This window comes from Brienomyrus brachyistius, chromosome 18, assembly GCF_023856365.1.
Source record: "Brienomyrus brachyistius isolate T26 chromosome 18, BBRACH_0.4, whole genome shotgun sequence".
Lineage (NCBI taxonomy): Eukaryota > Metazoa > Chordata > Actinopteri > Osteoglossiformes > Mormyridae > Brienomyrus > Brienomyrus brachyistius.
The window spans coordinates 9,121,932-9,142,314 of NC_064550.1; the positions used below are offsets into that span (position 1 = coordinate 9,121,932).

The 20,383-nt window shown below is 41.8% G+C and overlaps 2 protein-coding genes across 6 annotated transcripts in view; both read left to right on the forward strand.

The window, feature by feature from the left end:
* Positions 1-5,328: 5,328 nt before the first annotated feature.
* On the forward strand, positions 5,329-11,808 carry LOC125713199 (olfactory receptor 1D2-like). Its single transcript, XM_048984159.1, has 2 exons — positions 5,329-5,481; positions 10,784-11,808. The coding sequence occupies exons 1-2, from the start codon at positions 5,329-5,331 to the stop codon at positions 11,696-11,698; spliced, it is 1,068 nt and encodes a 355-aa protein (XP_048840116.1). The 3' UTR covers positions 11,699-11,808.
* A 4,736-nt stretch (positions 11,809-16,544) lies between these two features.
* The window catches only part of LOC125712859 (olfactory receptor 4M1-like), a 69,836-nt gene continuing 65,997 nt past the window's right edge, over positions 16,545-20,383 (forward strand). Inside the window, exons 1-2 of one of the 5 annotated variants that reach the window (XR_007383411.1) lie at positions 16,650-16,738; positions 17,372-18,671. Coding sequence is in view for 2 of the 5 variants with exons in the window: in XM_048983386.1 (XP_048839343.1) it covers positions 17,581-18,513 (933 nt within the window). In the remaining 3 variants the exon portion in view is untranslated. Of the gene's footprint in view, positions 16,739-17,371; positions 19,003-20,383 lie in introns of those variants that run through there. The other 4 variants (XM_048983386.1, XM_048983387.1, XR_007383412.1 and 1 more) reach the window with 4 other exon arrangements.

A 20,383-nucleotide genomic window follows, 5' to 3' on the forward strand; every position in this document is an offset into this window, starting at 1 on the left:
GGTTGCACACTCTCCGAACCTTTTATTTAGAACAGAAATTCCCAACGTGACCTTTACCCATCCCATGTGACCTTTACCCATCTGATGCAGACGTTCCTGAATAACCTGCAGTATGATGAAACCTCCACTAATCTGAATTTCTAAGATGGGGGCTCTTATTCTTTATACAGTAAGGCAACAATTTATCCAATGCTTAACACAGTTTAACCAATTTAACTAATCAATTTAGTCTATTTAAAAGCTTTTCTGTCAAAAAGTTTTTATTAAGTAAAGTTTTGAATTCGATTTTATATTTCCTTATAATATAAATGACATATCAAAGCCATTATTAATCTAACCTAATCATAATATAATCTTGGCTGTAATTGGCATTGATTGCTGTGGTGGTGTTGACACCACAATAATTATTAAATATAAATGAATAAGTTCAAAAATATTAGAAATTGAGAATAGGGATACAAGCTTTAAAAAAACTAATTCTCTTGGGGTTGTATTTGTCTCGTATCCATCCCTGAGTCCAAAGGTATGAGCGTTGTCCTTGAAGACAGCTGTAACCTATCTGCCAGCATGGATGGAACACTCCGTCTAACAGCGCATTAAGAAAGGAAACACTCCGTCTTGCAGGGCCTTGAGAGATGGAACAATCCAGCCAGCAGGGCCTTGAGAGATGGAACACTCCGGCCAGCAGGACCTTGAGAGATGGAACAATCCAGCCAGCAGGACCTTGAGAGATGGAACAATCCAGCCAGCAGGACCTTGAGAGATGGAACAATCCAGCCAGCAGGACCTTGAGAGATGGAACACTCCATCTAGCAGGGCCTTGAGAGATGGAACACTCCGGCCAGCAGGGCCTTGAGAGATGGAACAATCCAGCCAGCAGGACCTTGAGAGATGGAACACTCTGTCTAGCAGGGCCTTGAGAGATGGAACACTCCGGCCAGCAGGACCTTGAGAGATGGAACACTCCGGCCAGCAGGGCCTTGAGAGATGGAACACTCCGTCTAGCAGGACCTTGAGAGATGGAACACTCCATCTAGCAGGGCCATGAGAGATTGAACACTCGGCCCCTGCAGGGCCTTGAGAGATGGAACACTCCGTCTAGCAGCACCTTGATACCATTATCATTTAATTTGTTCACCAAAGTGAATTTGTATAAAAAAAAAATTATAGAAAACTGTAATGGCCTTGATTAATATTTGTTGGTGTCTTTTGGCCTAGACGTTGTCCCTGTTGCGTTCCAGGCCTTTGTTAATAATAAAAGACATTGCGTATTAAGATGATTTTTTTTCCAGTCTAAGGAGCAGTATATCATCATGACTGAAAGGTCTTAGGTATTCTCTGCCCATTCACTGTATGCCCATTCACTGTATGCCCATTCACTGTATACCCATTAACTGTATACCCATTCACTGTATGCCCATTCACTGTATACCCATTCACTGTATGCCCATTCACTGTATACTCATTAACTGTATACCCATTCACTGTATGCCCATTCACTGTATACCCATTAACTGTATACCCATTCACTGTATACCCATTAACTGTATACCCATTCACTGTATGCCCATTCACTGTATACCCATTAACTGTATACCCATTCACTGTATGCCCATTCACTGTATGCCCATTGCTGGCAAAATCTACCTACCGTGAAACCTGAATGTTTTCAACCCAAGTGGGACGCTGAAGGTGACATATTGTAACTGGCCTCAGAATTTCTACTTTCTTTCCCATCTTGCTGTCCATGAGACACATGTAGGGGAGAGCAGGCTTGAGGTCATAGGGAGGGGTGGCCACCATGTGGCACGCAGGGAGCTGGGAGTTAAGGGCTCTGCTCAAGGGCCCACAGACATGCCACTGTTCTGCCACATCCGGGACTCAAACCAATTACCTTCCTTCACAGGTCCTGAGGCTTAAAGCCAACTTATACTTTTGCATAGAATCTAAGGTGTCAGAGACGGCATGGCTGCGTAGCCGGTGTTGTATTCTGCTGCACACCTCCCCAGAAATGTAACCACAGGTGTCAGGCCGCACAGCAACCTTCAGCGTAGATTCTACGCAGGATGAATTAGCTTCTGTCTCACTCGCTGAGCCACACACCACCTGCAGTCCCTCTTTCATCAGACTTGGATCATCAGATGTTTCTAAGGTGAGGTCATTATATTTTCTGGCACTCTCTGAGAGGTCCTGTCCTGCGGTGGCCGTGCAGCGTCCCCCTAGGGAACCATTTGTTTGTTCCGTCTCGGTCAAATTGCTTTCCAGGGGAGGTAGAGATGCAACGGACTAATGACCTCTAATAAACATGTTTATGAGCTCAGCCTCTCTTTTCTTCACCCTTGGGTGCATCACCGGGGATTGCGGGGCTCACCAGTGTTCGACGCAATGAATGAGTCTTTTTTCTTTGTTTTCATTACACAGCCTGTCAGTTATGAAATTATCATTTTTTTACTCTTTATTTAAATTTTTGATGAGATTGCCATGAGATTGCCATGTATAGCAAAAGTGATTTTCTTTCTAAAGTTTAATGTATTGTGTTGAATGTAACTGGTTTCATGTGGAGGGTGGTTCCCATAGCAACACTGAAACAGCTGACCATCTGTTGCAATAATGACATCACCCAGTCAGTTAGGGCCTATCCCTGTTAAAATTTGTACTCAGATGTTTTTCTGTAAAATCACCAGTTCTTTAAATGATAAATTATACCTCAAGTCTTCTAATCATCCTGGCCATTTATTCAGGTAAATGCATTGTTCATTTATGATGTTATTGCTTTATTCCCTGAGTTACACATTCTGGCCATAACACATCGCATTACAGTCCATAGGTCTCATTTTCAAAATGTTCATGCAATCCAGTAAGTCATGGTTGCAAATCTGGTACTCCCTACCATCTTTTGTGAACATGGGCCAGTGTGTTAGATTAGATTAGATTACATTACATTACATTACATTACATTACATTGAAAATCCTTCATTAGTCCCAAAAGTGGGAAATTTGCATGATCACGGCAGAAAGTGGACAGTACAAGATAAGAGCAGCAAAATATCATAAAAACTGTTCAAACAGTACAGTATAAAAAGTATACAATACAAACAATCTGGGAACATAAATATGGATGAGTGTATTGAAAAATATAAATGTATATATATATGTATATGTAAACTATGTATATATTGTATGCATGTATATTATGTACAGAGTGGATATATAAATATAATATCCATATAATATAATATATTATATATATATGGACAGGCACACAATGGAGTGACAGGCATTGAGAAGAACTACAGTAATATTGCACATAGAAACTACCCTGATGTACCGAATGTGTGTGTTTGTTAGTCAGTGTGTGTGTGGTCAGCTGCAAGGACTTTATTGTAGTCTGACAGCGGTTTGTTTGGGTTGTTAATTTAAGAAGAAAAATGGGGCTTGTCAGTGATTAAAATCACATGATACAGTATAACAGTAATTGGGGGATAGGAATAAAATTCTATAGCCTACGATTAGTAACAAAGTGTGATTTGCAGATGGCTGGAATCATCATCATGCATTTGCAGTCACCTACATGCTTAGTTTGTCTCTATTCTCAAAATACAAAAAAAGAACTCGGCAAATTCACAACGACCTTCATGTGAAAATGTAATTTCCGGCTTTGTGTACCCTGTTGTATTTGATTGAACCTTTTTCTTGGGACACTGGGAGCTCCGTGGATAAGCTATCTGTGCTCGTGTCCAGATGTTTGTGGGTTCCAGTGCTGTCATTATGTGACCCACGGAGAAGGTCCTTCATCTCAGCTCTTCCAGGAGTGCTGGGTGCAGGATGACCCCGTCCTGTGACCCCAAAGCTTGGTCTCACCTGCATATACACGTGTGTATCATTGCCTTCCACGGAATGAAAGATGGGACATGCAAAATAATATCATTTCTCCAGGAAGACAAATAAAATACTTCTGTTCTTCATTATGAATAAATGAAGGCAGATTTTATGAAAAACTACAAAATACTGAAATATGAATTTGCACCATTGAAAACTTTTAGGATTTTTTCCCCTTATTTGTGTAGTAGTCACAAGTTAAGATTGAGCTCCCAAGGTCTAAGCAATGTAAATTTCGCAGTACACTAAAATAAATGTCAGTATATATGGTGAATTTAGATTTAGTGGTAGGATTTTCAGTTTACGAAACTACAGTTTATTCTTCTAAACTGCTAAATGAACTTTATCAACTATATTATACTGTAGAGATCTCTTAGTTTAATCTGTGAAACAGCTACAGAAGTAATGATCAGTGACCAAAGGGATTAATTATCAGACAGTAATCACCATTCTGCCCTTAGAGAGGCATGACTGCTAGGTAGGAATACCTGGGGAGACAGAGGCTAAAATGGCTAATGACCTTGAGGCCAGACATAAACATGTTTACAGAGAACTTGTCGTTGCAACAAGTTGTTACTCTTGCATTGTCATTGTTACACAATAGGATGCCATTTGCTGTACACGGTCATTGAATGCTTTACAGGTCGAATGCAGCTGCCCTTCAGCTGGGCCATGTTTCTTACGTTGGTAGCTACATTTTTGTGTGTATGTTTCAGGTGAGCAATTACGGCAGGACAGGCTTATTTATGTGGCACGTTTTCAAAGAGGTCATTCATAGTGCTTTACATAAAATAAATGCAAGTGTTGGCATCAACATTGATTAGAAGTTCTAATTAATTAGCAGTGCTAATCAAAGGCACTGTGGAATAAAACATTCAAGTGGCAGCATTTTTTCGACCTCTGATTGTTGAGATGTTCCTAAGGTGATGGAAAGATAGCACTGGATAGCATTGGATAGCACTGAGTTACCAAACTGCCCCTAGGTGTGAGTGAGTGGTGTGTGAGTGTGCCCTGCTATGGGCTGGCCCCCCATCCTGGGTTGTTCCTGGCCTTGTGCCTGCAGCCTCAGACCCCCCGCGACAATGGATAGAAACTGAGATCCTCATCAAGCAGGACATTTGGATTTCTGATAAGGTCCTTAGCCTTCATGGCCTTAGACTCAAGGTCGGCATTAACCTTTAGCCATTCCCCTTATCATGAGGCCACATTGCTACCCACCAAGCAATACTGATGTCATTAAATGTTTTCAGTCAAAAAAAAACCTTCATTACTACGGAAATTCCTGTGGAAAGTCCTTTCATCTTCCATAACTGAAAACCAGTTATGTTATAGCAGTCTGTCATGGCCAGTGTCTGTTTCTATGCTGTGGTATGTTGGGGAGGCAGCACTAGGAAGAGGGATGCTGGCCGACTGGACAGGCTGGTGAGGAAAGCTAGCTGTGTGGTGGGCATGGAGCTGGAGTCGCTGACATCAGGTGCAGATAGGAGGACCCTGAGCAGACTGCTCTCAATCCTGGACAATGACTGTCACCCTCTGCACACCACCTTCTCCAAACAGAAGAGCATGTTCAGTGATAGACTCCTGTCTCTGTCATGCAGAACAGTCAGGCTCAGAAGGTCCTTTGTCCCAATGGCCTTACAGCTCTTTAACGTCACATGGAAGAGGAGGAGTGTGATGGACTTAAGTGTTTAGGCCAGTACAGCACACTATACTCTCTATACTGTAAATTCTTATTTTTACTTTTTTTTGTTATTTTGTTTATTTTCTTATTTTTCAAATTTTTTTTCATTGCAATGGCACATAATTGATATTTTCCTTTGTATGTTTTGCAATATGTATGTGTGCGTGAATGTCATAGGTCTGTGTGCCTATATGTATGTATACTGTGTATAAGCTACTGGACACCTAAATTTCCTTCTAGATACAGTCAGTCAGTCTGTCAGTCAGTCAGTCTGTCTGTCTGTCTGTCTGTCTAACCAGTACAGGGTTGTGGTGCTATCTGGCACAAGCAAAAGCAGCAACGGTAAACTTTAAATAGATTCTTAAACATATACTACATAATCTTAAAAAGGAGCAAAGAATAAAATTGGAATGCTTACTAAAGTTTGAAGGTATAAAATAGCCTGATCTCAACCAGCTGACTACTGTGGTCCTTGCAGTGTGAGAACTGCTTGTGCGTAACACACAGCATTAATATTGCATGAGTCGCAAAGTCCTACAAAATACTACAACTATTTTTCAAATTCAGTACAAGATACCCCACCTCGTGTGTGATGTCATTCAGCGCCGATACCAGTGGAAATCCAATACCTTGAGGTGCCATACTTTTAAAAAATATGCTATATACACACTATGATTTATATATAAATACTGAATTACAGGTGTACGTCTATGAACAGGTTTAGCCATGCATGTGTTTTAGTCTGTAAACATAGCTCAGGCTAGGATGATGCAATGCTGTTGAGTACTAAGCTATTATTGGCCTGTTATTGGTCTACTTTACAGTCAGTAATATCCAACAATTACCTAGTTTTATGTAAATTTTATGTTGTTGAACATATTTATGATAACAAAGTACAAAAAATAATAAAATTCAAATTATTGGTGCCCCTCTAACACCTAGCTGAACCTGCAAACCGTTCAACTGCCTCTTGAGATCAGGACTAGCCAGAAACCAAAGGGACTCATTATGTAATTCTATTCAGGGAGACCATTAAGGGTCTAATCACCTCTGCTGTAGGAGATGCAGTTTAGCAGCACTTCAACAGGGAAAAGACCTAACGTAATACCTTCTGAGGACACTTTAATGGCCTAATGAGCTGAGGGAAATGTGCTTGTTTCCACAAAGGGACCTGTTTGTAAGAGTTTCTGAATTCATATGTTCTCTTACTTTTTAGATATGCAGTGGAGACCAGCGTCAGAAGGCAAGGTCTGCCCTTTCGTAACAGGAAACAGAATTTAGTTTTAATGCAGGCAGTTAAATAGTCATTCCGTAGATGATGAGGATAAACATACATTACTATGCAAGTACCGACGAACATTTAGTGCAAAAAAATACACTACATATATATGTTTTGATATATGATATAAAATATAAATCGCACAGGTGCATGGCTGTGCAGGGCTCAGAGTCTCTGCTGGTTTTCAGAAGATCTAGAAGGTTTCTGGAGAAATTTCTTCTGGGCCTTTGAGCAGCTTCTTATTCCCCAAAAATAAAAAAAAAACATTTATGCAGACTTGTTGCACTTTCATGTCCTGGTCATTGTGCACCAGGCGATACCCCAAGACCTGAGTCTTAACAATAATATACACAGACAATGAAATACACAGTGGTAACATTTTTGAATTTGTGCTATAGGAAATACATGCAACAAACAATATGGAACTGAATTTTGCAGATAGATTGTTCCAAGCACTGTCTGTTGGCCGCAGCAGAATAGTCGCATGTCTGTGGGCCCTTGAGTGAAGCCCTTAAGCCCCAGCTCCCGGGGTGTCATGAGGTGGGTGCCCCTTCACTATGACCTGCCAAGCTTGCTCTCACCTGTATGGAGAGCAAGATGGGGTAAAGCAAATACAGAATTTCCACATGGGAGTCACTAATATTTTTTCCACAGATGGCATCATCACTGCGTATTTTTTTTTCAAGGTTAGTGCAGGTTGTGGAGAATCTCGGCAAGCAGGTGCTGAAGAGCAACATCAGGTCTAAGTCAAGGCCAAATTGAAATATGTCTGACATTTAGCTTTTATGTCAATACCAGCAGAAGCAGGTTAGGATTAGCTGTGCTACGCAACGTATAGGAGGAGAAATGTCATAGCGGGAGCCTGATCCTACCTGAAAAAACATTGACAATTGTTTTTGAAAACTGGAACCAAGCCCTTTGCTGGTTATATAAAAACTTAACTTGTCACAAACAGACAAGGAAAGACGAGGTTTAATGCCATGATCTAAAGCTGCTACAATGAACTGCAAAAACAGGAGCTTGGTCAAAAGGTTTAGAGTTGGCAATGCTTTGGTGTGCACTGGCCGATTTATTTAGCCATTTCTTGCACTAAGCTCTTTTGACCAGCAGGTGACTGCAGTGAGCACTTGAAGCCTCATGAGATGAACCACTTTTCAATGCAATTGCCTGGAAGGATTCGATGCTTCCGGAAGCTTCATCTGGTTGTTGCTAGCAATCAGGCAAAAGGGCTTGACAGAATCGGAAACACAAGGACAAAGCAAAGGTCAAAACACAGCCAGCCATCTGTAAGTAAACTTTATTTTAGGTTATACCATATGTATTATTTATATGTTATTTGTTATACATATTATTTGTATGTTTGAATATATTATTAAGTATGTACTGACATGTAATCTCTGACTTGATTCACTTTCCTATTCTTGAGTCACTTCAATGTCACTTGGCTCCTGGTTCTTGGCAACATTGTCATGCTGACTTACCTTATAACGTGACACTGGCACCTTCAGACTCTCACGCATCTGGTGTGACACTGGTGCTGTCAGCTCTCACACATCTGGCGTGACACTGGTGCTGTCAGCTCTCACACATCTGGCCTGACACTGGCGCTGTCAGCTCACACATCTGGCGTGACACTGGCGGTTTCAGACTCTCACACATCTGGCGTGACACTGGCGCTGTCAGCTCACACATCTGGCGTGACACTGGCGGTTTCAGACTCTCACACATCTGGCCTGACACTGGCGCTGTCAGCTCACACATCTGGCGTGACACTGGCGGTTTCAGACTCTCACACATCTGGCCTGACACTGGCGCTGTCAGCTCACACACCTGGCGTGACACTGGTGCTGTCAGCTCTCATACATCTGGCCTGACACTGGCAACTTCAGACTCTCATGCATCTGGCGTGACACTGGCGCTGTCAGCTCACACATCTGGCGTGACACTGGCGGTTTCAGACTCTCACGCATCTGGCGTGACACTGGCGCTGTCAGCTCTCACGCATCTGGCGTGACACTGGCGGTTTCAGACTCTCACACATCTGGCGTGACACTGGCGGTGTCAGCTCTCCCACATCTGGTGTGACACTGGCGGTTTCAGATTCTCACGCATCTGGCCTGACACTGGCAACTTCAAAAGCATTGAGGTAGTTTGCAAACTATGTACAAGGTTATAAAACTGTGCATAAATGCATAAATGAGTGTGCAGACTTGTCTCAAGTTGATAGTCTCACCCCAGCCAGCTGACCAAAGTTGAAAGCCCTTTGCTTATAGGTTTTTAGCAGACCTAAAAGAGTTCTCTGTTTCCTTTCAGTTCTTGCGAGATGATGAGGACCTACTGACCAGAAGCACCCTCAAAGCATAGTACTGTCACCCCCATGCATCCCTGCAGACAAGGCACTTTCTGAGGTATGGGCAATGTTAGACCTGCTCCCCACAAAGTGCTGTCAATTGTGATCAGAAATTTGCCTGGACCAGTGGGTTAGGATGCAGAACCTGTGGCCTAGGAGAGGGTTTGAGATTGTGGGGAACGCAGATTAATAATCTACTAAGATTAATAATCTACTAATCTACTAATAATCTACAAAGGTCTGTTAATTGGGGGGATGAATGAAGGCAAACTAAATGTGGGGGGGGGGGGCATGCCCCACGTTTCCCCCCCCCCCCCGTTCTTATACTCATGCTTGTGATTGTGAGGTTGCTGGTTCAAATCCCTGGTTCAGAGGAGTGATTTCAGTTGAGGAAAACTTGCTCAATGGGTGCTAAGTCGTTGGTTTCACATTTGATCTAAATGTATATTAAAGCACATTGACAGCAATGCATTCTGAGTGTTTTGTAGTATTACATGTGATCTTAAACCTTTGGATATTACATTAAACAGTTTAACATCTGACTGGATTAGCAAGCAGTCATTGAAACAGCCGTTATATCAGTTATAGCAAAATTGTAATTATACTGGGAAAGATGTAACAGGAAATTGGCATGATATGTGAATCTGGTTTTGATAATCTCTCAATGGGATTATGTCAGAATACCATATTGGAGGTTCTATGTAATGTTATCTTCATAACCTTTTATTTTTGCTAGCAAAAAAGCAAAAAATATTGTGTCCTCCCCCTCCTAGGATGACACAATTCCATTTTCTCCCTCCAACTTGCATCATACTCTTCATTGACGTTGCAAAACAGAGGTTTACAGAGGTCACCTTACTCCACCCTCCAGAACACTTAAACACTATATAATGCTGCTGTGATCCAACTACTTTGCAATCAGTGTCATCAGAGCACAAGAAAGAAGCAGAACATCCGAAATACACTCTCATCCATCAAGATTCACTGGTGAAACGGGGAATAAATAGTATTGTGGCGATATAATTTATCGTACATACCTTTCATTCTAAATATGCTATCCTCAAATTATTTATGTCAATTTAATTTAGTTTTAGCTTTACTGATTACTGCAAAGGGGTGGTTAGCACTGTGAACGTATTTTTAAGTGAACAAATGGATTACAAAAGCTTTCTGTAACGGGGTAAAAGTTGCGCAATTGAAACAAATAATTTAAAACTTTATTGGCTTTTTTTAGTTCAGTTTTTCATTGAGAATTTCATGTTGAGGGTAAAAAAAGGAATCCGACAGACAAATAGTATCTCGAAACTGCTAATAGATGTCTTGTAGCAAGTCAATCTCATGTCATTAACCATCTGGTTGATTGGCAGTAACGCACAGCAGTGTGTGCAGGCTGCCCTGCTTTGAGAACAAACACCTTACTACATAAGAAAGTTCTGTCATGTGAGAAAATATTTCAGATGATTAATATATTACAAATGATTCATTGTACATTTTTTCCCCTGGAAGGAAGCAGCTATATTATTATGCTGTAAATGTAAATGTTTTTAAAATTCAGTTTGATTAACATTGTTTCCCTCTTATTTTCAGCACTTAGCATTTTGGATATATTCCGGCCTTAATTGACACACCCCCAGCAGCTGCATTCAGTATTTCAGGACTAAATGAATCCAAAGAAAACAAGAATGTAATATTTGCATTTTCTCTTCAAGGTTATATTTTCACTCTCTTCCTAAATCTGACTATAATTATTACAATCTCACTAGAGAAGGACCTACATCAGCCGATGTATATTTTCCTCTGTAACTTGTGTATAAATGCATTGTACGGCACTCTGGGACTCTACCCTAAATTTCTGTATGACTTACTCTCGGACACCCAAAACTTTTCATACATAGGTTGTTTGCTTCAGAATTTTGTTATCCTCTCATATGCTTTGTGTGAATTTACCAATTTAACAGTGATGGCATTTGACAGGTATGTAGCAATATGCAGGCCTTTGCATTACCATACCATTATTACCCCTGTGACTACAGGCAAACTACTGGTTTTCATTTGGATGGTTCCGTGCTGTTCTGTTGTCTGTTCCATTCTACTGATTGTTAGAGTACCCTTTTGTGGTATCAATATCAATGCTGTGTACTGTAAGTTTGTCATTTGCAGTGGCGATTCTATATTCTTTGCGTACAATGCAGCAGTAACATTCATATATTTAGCAATGGCGATGTTTGTCATCTACTCTTATGTTAAAATACTGTATGCCTGCAGGAAATCGAAACAAAGCCAGTCTAAATTCATACAAACCTGTCTTCCCCATTTAATTAGCTACATAAACTATATTGTCGTTACATTGTTTGAAGCGTTTAGCACTTACTTTAGTAGAAGAGACATTCCTGATTGGTTTAACATCGTTATGTCTATGGCTTTTTTAGTCACCCCCCCCGTTGTCAATCCCATTATTTATGGCATGAACCTTAGACCAATCAGGACAAGGATAAGGAAAATGTTGTAAAACATGCCTTTTTAATGTTTATGAAGAACAATACCATACATGTTTAGAATTAATTAACACGTGCTTAATTAAATACGTTTTTTTTTTTAGTTAGTTAAAGCTTATACATTACAGATATTTACCTTTATAGTTTGTAATATTTCCCCACATATCACAACCACTGTTAAATGACCTGGGTGGGGTGGGTTGACTTGGGGGTGTGCAAGTAAATTGTTGTGCATTAAGATCTGTATGCACAAATGCAAATATTATTTAATATTCTACTTTTAATTTTTAATGGAACATTTATGACATGGTCTGTCAACAGCCTACTTATGAAGGACCCCAAAGTGCAAATTTTAGCAATTAAGAAGCAATATTAATACTCTTTTCTCTAAGTGAAATGTAGTTTGTGTTGTCAACCCTTTTTAAATACAGACTTTTGGACATTATAAAACGAATTTGTTTTTGAACTTGAACTGAAATCTGCTTTCTTACAAGTGAAATACAGTACGTGTTCAAATCAAACCTCTCAGTATTCGGCTTCAGGCTTTTACAAAAATCACTGAAGTACCACTAGAGGGAAGCAAACTCAACACTAACAGCACATGATAACAGGCAGTGCATCATTTAATTCTTTTTCTACGCCCCTGCACCCAGGATTACCTGATTTGGTCTCACTACACAGGTTATGACATTGTGTTCTGCAATGGTGACAAAAACTGCCGGGGTTTATTAATATAAATTTATTTTAATCATGACTCAAACAAACTTTCATTTCACTGTCTATTAACACTCATTCTTCTAAATTAATGATGTTGCTCTTAAAACGGAAACTATCGAGCCTAAAACCCATTTGGCAAATGGCTCTAAAAGCAGAAGGCTGACAACCATTAAACAGGCGCTTAATAAATTAAAAGACCCTCATTTTAAGGTATTAGCCTACAACAAAATAAAAGAAATATAGCAAAATTATGATGCATCCATTTTCCAAACCACTTATCCTACTGGGTCCGGTGGGGGGGTCCGGAGCCTATCCCGGAAGTAATGGGCACGAGGCAGGGAACAACCCAGGATGGGGGGGCAGCCCATCACAGGGCACACTCACACACCAGTCATTCACCCCTTACGGGCAATTTAGCAAGTAGCAAATTATGATATTTAATATAATGTTTTAAAATGAAATGAAACACGTAACAATGATTCCTTGCCTTCCCATTCTATCAGCTTCCCCCTGAGCGGCGCTGCCAAGCCTCACGAGGTTAACAAGCAGCGTCACCCCAACAATCCAGCAAGGAACTATTGAATTAGCGTGATGATCAGGAGAAGAATGTGCCAATACAGCAGGAAAAAAACCTTAATATCACAGTTTGGGAACTTCTAGATTCCTCCAGTTCTTATCGTAAGAACCACCCCCCCTCCCATTACTTTGGAGCATCAAAATACCGTGTCTGACAGTATGATAAATTAAACAAAACTATTACAAACTAAGATTAACTTTATTGATCCAAGAGGAAAATTGCTACCATGGTTACACTAACTACCTACACCGAAGGCAGCGTTTGATGGCATGATGTCGTTTAGCTTTTAAGCAGTTTTATGAATATAAGCCTGTGTCAGCTGTCTAATGTCAGTTGTGTGATCAATGATGGGCTCGGTATGTGGTATAATTGTCAGTAGTATTTCAATTTCTTCGAATGATAAATTTGTTCTGCAATGGGCTGGTACCCCATCCTGGGTCGTTCCCTGCTTCGTGCCCATTGCTTCTGGGATAGGCTCCGGACCCCCCACGACCCAGTAGGATAAGCGGTTTGGAAAATGGATGGATGGATGGATGGATGGATTAGGTTAAAAACCAATAAAACTCCAACCTCAAAATTAAACCAAGCCCAAAAAAACCACAACCAGCAACTCAATGAATTTCTAAGTGGAAAAGTCCAGCATCACTTATAATAAGAAGATATGGCAACATTGCCCATGAGATGCTGCTAACTGAACGGTTTGACTTTAGCTGCAGATTCTGAATGAATGTTAATATAGCACTTTTTCAAACACTGAAAGCATTTTACAGAAGCAATGGCGAGCCACTTCTACGACTCCCACTGTGTAGCCCCCACCTGGATGATGTGACAGCAGCCATTCTGCACCAGTACGCTCACCACACTGTAGCTATGGTGGTGACGGGGAAGGAGAGAATTCACCAGTTAGACATTGGGGATGATTAGGAGGACAGTGGGCAATTTTAGGCAGAACATCAGGATACCATCCCCAAAGATGCAGGTTTTCGTCTATCCAAAGGACGGCACTAATTTTACAGCCCAATGTCTCTGTCACTGCACTGGGGTCCACACAGACCACAGGATGGGCTAACCTGCTGGCCACAGTGTCCCCGTCACTGCACTGGGGCATTGGGATCCACACAGACCACAGGATGGGCTAACCTGCTGGCCACAGTGTCCCCGTCACTGCACTGGGCCATTGGGATCCACACAGACCACAGGATGGGCTAACCTGCTGGCCACAGTGTCCTCGTCACTGCACTGGGGCATTGGGATCCACACAGACCACAGGATGGGCTAACCTGCTGGCCACAGTGTCCTCGTCACTGCACTGGGCCATTGGGATCCACACAGACCACAGGATGGGCTAATCTGCTGGACACTGTCCCCGTCACTGCACTGGGCCATTGGGATCCACACAGACCACAGGATGGGCTAACCTGCTGGACACTGTCCCCGTCACTGCACTGGGGCATTGGGATCCACACAGACCACAGGATGGGCTAATCTGCTGGACACTGTCCCCGTCACTGCAATGGGGCATTGGGATCCACACAGACCACAGGATGGGCTAACCTGCTGGCCACAGTGTCCTCGTCACTGCACTGGGCCATTGGGATCCACACAGACCACAGGATGGGCTAACCTGCTGGACACTGTCCCCGTCACTGCACTGGGGCATTGGGATCCACACAGACCACAGGATGGGCTAATCTGCTGGACACTGTCCCCGTCACTGCAATGGGGCATTGGGATCCACACAGACCACAGGATGGGCTAACCTGCTGGCCACAGTGTCCTCGTCACTGCACTGGGGCATTGGGATCCACACAGACCACAGGATGGCCTTCCACTGTGGGCCACACCATCACCTCTTCCAGCAGCAACCCAGCCTTCCCAGTTGGTGTCCCATCCAAGGACTGGCCAGACCCAAACCTGCTTAGCTTCAGGTGGAGTACCAGGTCTGGCCAACAGGTGGTACAGCTGCTGGGGTTGTAGTTAACCTCACAACCAAAGTTCACAACTTGCGCTGTTTACAACTAGGCATGAAAATTATTGGCTTCTATTAAAAATGTTAAATAAAGCCCTAACACACAATTAAATTATATTGATATAAACAGTATTTTGTCATCCTATATCTCGTTTTGAGAACAATATTGATATATAAAACCATAAAAAAAATGTATCTTAATAATGCGATATAGGCTGTCACTCTGCGATCTGCAGCTATGCTTTTCCCAACCCAGATGGAACAAAACCATGCCTTTTCCTATTTGGCGTCATGAAAGTACAGCCCCTCTTCACGTGATCCATTGGGTTTGGGGAAAAAACAGGATGTGGACATTTAAAATATGTTATTGCATTAATATATTCGTATTCGGTGATCGAGCTGTTCACAACAGCATAAAACAGTTGCTTAAAAAAACAAAAGTTTAAAAGGTGTGGACATTTCCTAAATACATTATTGCATTAATTATACTTATCCAGTGATTGCACTCTAAATAAAGCAAAAGTTTAAGTTCTCTGGTGGTGCAGGTCTCCCCAGACCCCAGCCCTTCTTTTTGCACGGCTTGGTGGGGACCTGTTACTCTCCAACAGGCTGTTTCCTTTGCTGGCCCTACTGCTCCACAACTCGGGTGGCCTCACGCATCTGCTCCCACCCAGCCAGCTGCTCCCGCAGCTTCTCCATGGACTCACAAAGCCATTCCTCATCCTGCTCGCTCTGCTCCCACTGCTTTGCTAGCTCGCAGGGCTCCTCGGCCAGCTGGGCCTCTAAAACTCGACTCGTGCTGTTGCTCCCAGTCCTGCTAGCTTTGCTGCCATTGCTCTTCAAGTTCGTGGCACGGCTAAGCGTCCAGCATGTCGCACGCCTCCTTGCGACCGAGAAGATCAACCTCAGTCTGCTGCATCTGTTGGTTGGACTAGCAGCTAGGGTCACGCTGCGGGTCCTTGCTGACTGTGAGCAGGCAGAGCCTGCCATCATCCCCAGTCACCAACCACGTCTGAGATGGAAAGCCAACAGGCTGGCAGGAGCAGCTTGAGTGCAAACAGAACTGGTAACTTTAGTAGGACGAGGCGGTACCTCCCTGACTCTGTCGTTGCCTGTTTGTCTGCAGGCAGCTCTGGTGGGGGCTTCTAGGCAACAGCATGCCCAGTACCACTTCTCCCCACAGCACATGCAGACCAGCCTCTTGTCCCAGAGTGTGTGGTCTTAAGTCATCCTCGCCGAAGAATCGCTGCCGCTTCTCCCCTACTGCCACTTCTCAGCTGCCTGCACGTATGCCAAGCTGGAGTGGTCTGGCAGAATGAGGGTACAGAGAGCCCTGTCCAGTGCATGTAATGCCGCGCATGCAGAGTATACATGAGGTACAAATGGAGCAGGTGGTACGAATTGGGTAGTTCCATAGGCTACCACCCAGCCCTAGACTTAGTCCTTAGCCCTTGTCATATATTTTCCACACTTTTCAAATTAATTGTGTGGCTCCTCTCAGTCCTCACTGACACCTTCCAGTGAGCTGCACCCCTCACTGGTTAAGATCCACTGGAATAGTGTAGCGGTATAGTATAGCATCATCAGAAACACAGGGCCTCAATCATTACATCATACATGAGGAAGTAATTCCCAAATCATTCCAGTACTGAAAAAAAGTGTAACCCGTGATCTCACAGGAACACGATGACTATATATAAAGACACTATCACTGCTCTCACTGCTCAGTCTGAGCATCGGGGCATAAGAAGGTAGAGGCTCAGAACGAGAACCTGGAGACATGATAACATGGTAACATGGCAAAGGTTTTGTGGTTCTATTTTGAATGTTTTACTCTTTCACAAGCGGGTGGAAAGTGGATGGATGTTTTGCTTAAGATAACAAATACACTATATGGACAGAATTATTGGGACACCTGGCTATTACACATATGGGGACCTTTATGACGTCCCATTCTGAATCCACAGGCATCAATATGTAGCTGGTCCCCCCTTTGCAGCCATAACAGTATGTAGGATTTTTTGGCCCCGTTACAGCTGCAAAAGGGGTCCAGCTCTATATTGATGCCATGGATTTAGAATGTGATGTCATAAAAGTTCCTGTGGTGTAATGCTCAGGTGTACCAGTACTTTTCTGTATATTGTGTATTTGTCATCTTAAATAGACATCCATCCATTATCCACCCGCTTCTCCTATCTAGGGTATGTTGATTGGGGCTCTCGAGAGACTGAGCGAGGTGTCTGAGTGTCTGGGATTGTGGGTGTCCTGGTTAAATTCTAAGATCCAGGCATTTAATGACTTCAAAGGACGCGATGTTACAGTATGAGCTCTGACTCATGGCTGGAATTCACAGAAAACACGCAGCTTGCTTGGGAACCTCTCGTTCATTTGGACTTTGTGTGTCTTCACTCTTCTTCTTTCTAGGATTCTGACTCGTGTTCCTGTAGCAGATGAAAACCTCTTCTGTTCAATATTACCCTAGAAGGACACCAGTGAGGGAAGAAATAACATGGATAGCCGTGCATTGAAGTTGTAACTACAGTATATATAAATGAAGAGCATATGAAAATATATTTTAAATTAATGGCATTTTTTCCCTTTTTTCCAGACCGTCCAGATATATTTTATTGAAAATGGAAACATCCACTGTTGCTTATATTACCCTTAAGGCACTGAATGAATCCAGAACAAACAAATACGTGATATTTGCCTTTTCTCTTCAAGGTTATATTTTCACTCTCTTCCTGAATCTGACTATAATTATTACGATCTTGCTGGAGAAGGACCTACATCAGCCGATGTACATTTTCCTCTGTAACTTGTGTATAAATGGGTTGTACGGCACTGTGGGATTTTACCCTAAATTTCTGTCTGACTTACTCTCTGACACTTATTTGATTTCCTACAGTGGATGTTTACTTCAGACCTTTGTCATCTTCTCATATGCATTATGTGAATTTACCAATTTAACAGTGATGGCAATTGACAGGTATGTAGCAATATGCAGGCCTTTGCATTACAGTACTGTAATGACACCTGTTACTATATGCAAGCTGTTGATTTTTATTTGGATACTTCCATCCTGCACAGTTCTGTGTTCCATTATCCTGAATATTACTCTCCCCTATTGTAGACTGTATGTCAGCACTCTGTATTGTAAAATAACTGTTTCAACCTGCAAACAGGATAGTGTGACATTTGTGTTCAATGGAACATTAGGAAGTATATATTTACTAATGGCCACATTTGTCATCTACTCCTATGGTAAAATCCTTTTTGCCTGCAGGAAATCGAAAGAAAACCAGGCTAAATTCATGCAAACTTGTCTTCCCCATTTAATAAGTTGCATTAACTATATTCTCATTACCTTCCTTAATGGATTTAACTTTGATTTTAGTGGTAAAAACATTCCAGAGTGGTTTAGCAGCTTTATGTCTGTGGCATTTTTAGTCAATCCTCCTATTATTAATCCCATTATTTATGGCATCAACCTGAGATCTATACGCAGAAAAACCTGTAAATGCTGTAAGAGACGGCGGGTTTTGGAGTGTAGCTTCACATTTTGAACAATGAATCCCCTTAGTAGGTATTTTCTATACATTTCTTTCTTAGCTATCCTGTACATGTTTAAAAATTTGCATGCATAATATTTCTCCAATGTTGCCTTTCAGAAGATGTTAATGTGCTCCTGAATCACATGCACATTTAGTCGTCGTTTGCGTCGGTGGCCACCTGTGTCGTCTAATTGGTTGACCGGTGCTGATTATAATAGACAGCTAGAGCTCACAGCCGTATCACACCAGTGTTTTCCCAAGCAGCTAGTGATGAGAGACGCTTCTGTCTTCTTAGCAGGGGATTGAGACACAGACTTGCAGTGTCTATAGGGAGCTGCACTGCGTGAGCTGCAGTGATTAGTGTGCTGTGCTGGACAGGCTAGAGAGAGGCGGCAAAAATGTGTCAACGAGACCAAAACAGATCTTATCTATTTCTTATTGCATTATATTTAAATGTGTCATCAATAAGTGTATGTTATAACATTCTTAAAATAAATTAAACTGTATCTCACTTGTTTCTTGTGGTTGTTAGAGCATGCAAGATATATATATAAAAAAATTGGTTTGAGCAGGCATTTAATTTTTTGGAATTCATCTTCCAAATGATTTAATTATATTTTAAATTTTTTCATCACATTGAATTAAAAATAGTCCGATCCCCCCCCTCCCCCCCCCCCCCCAAGTCTAATGCTTATTAGCACTGACATGTAGTAAATATTCATACAATGCCCTTAATAATGTTTGGAGAAAAGACACATTTTTCCCTACTTTACCCCTCTGCTCCATAGTTTAAATATTTGAAATCAAACAGTTAAGACAATATTAAACTGCACGTTATATACATACAAAGTACAAATTACAGTATAAGCATACAAAAAGTTATTTATATACATTTTGGTTTCACCACGTATAAACACTTTTTATACACAGCCCCCCTATTTCAGGGGACACAGCAATAATAGGTATATTAAAGCAGTGATGTTTAGTACTTTGCTACATAATCCCTACTGCAATGACTGCTTGAAGTCTGCGATTCAAAGACATCATCAGGGGCTGAGCATCTCCTCTAATGACGCTGTGTCAGGCCTCTACTGCGGCCACCTTCATCTCCTGCTTGTTTTGGGGACTTTACTTATCCCGAGGGAAATTCTTTTGTCATATACATGCTCAGTGCAACAAGAGGAATAAAGGTAAGGTAAAGAGTTTAAAGGGAACAGAAGTAATAGTAATAGAAGTAATAGTGCAAATAACTATGAGTAATACTTTGTATTATAACTATATAAATACTCATACTCTTTACAAAGTAAAAAAATAACTATAACTAAGCTATAACAAATATAATAAAATAACAGATTATTAGTGCACGTGGTAATGAAAAGTGACTTAGTGTTTGTGCCTTGAATAATTGAGATAGCAGAATGTGATGATGGATAAAACAAACATTCAATACCAAACAGATGAGTAATATTGCACAATCCAAATAAGGATTAATGACAAATTCTGAAAAAGATCACCTACAAAATGAGGAAGAGTTAGACAGTCTTATTGCCACAGGTAGAAAGGATTTCCTGTGGCGTTCAGTTCTGCATTTGGAGGCAGTTAGTCTTTTGCTGTGGGAGCTCTGATGACCCATCATGTCTGCGTGCATGGGGTGGGAGGGGTTGTCCATGATGCTGAGAAGCTTTTTCAGCATTCTCCTCTCAGACACCTCCGCCAGGTTCTCCAGTCTGACCCCCAGGACAGAACCAGCCTTTTTAATCAGCTTGTTCAGCCTGTTGGCATCAGCTGCCTTCACCCCATTGCCCCAGCACACAGCTGCAAAAAACACTACGCTCTCCACCACAGAGTGATAGAACATAGTCAGCATTTTCCTACAAACATT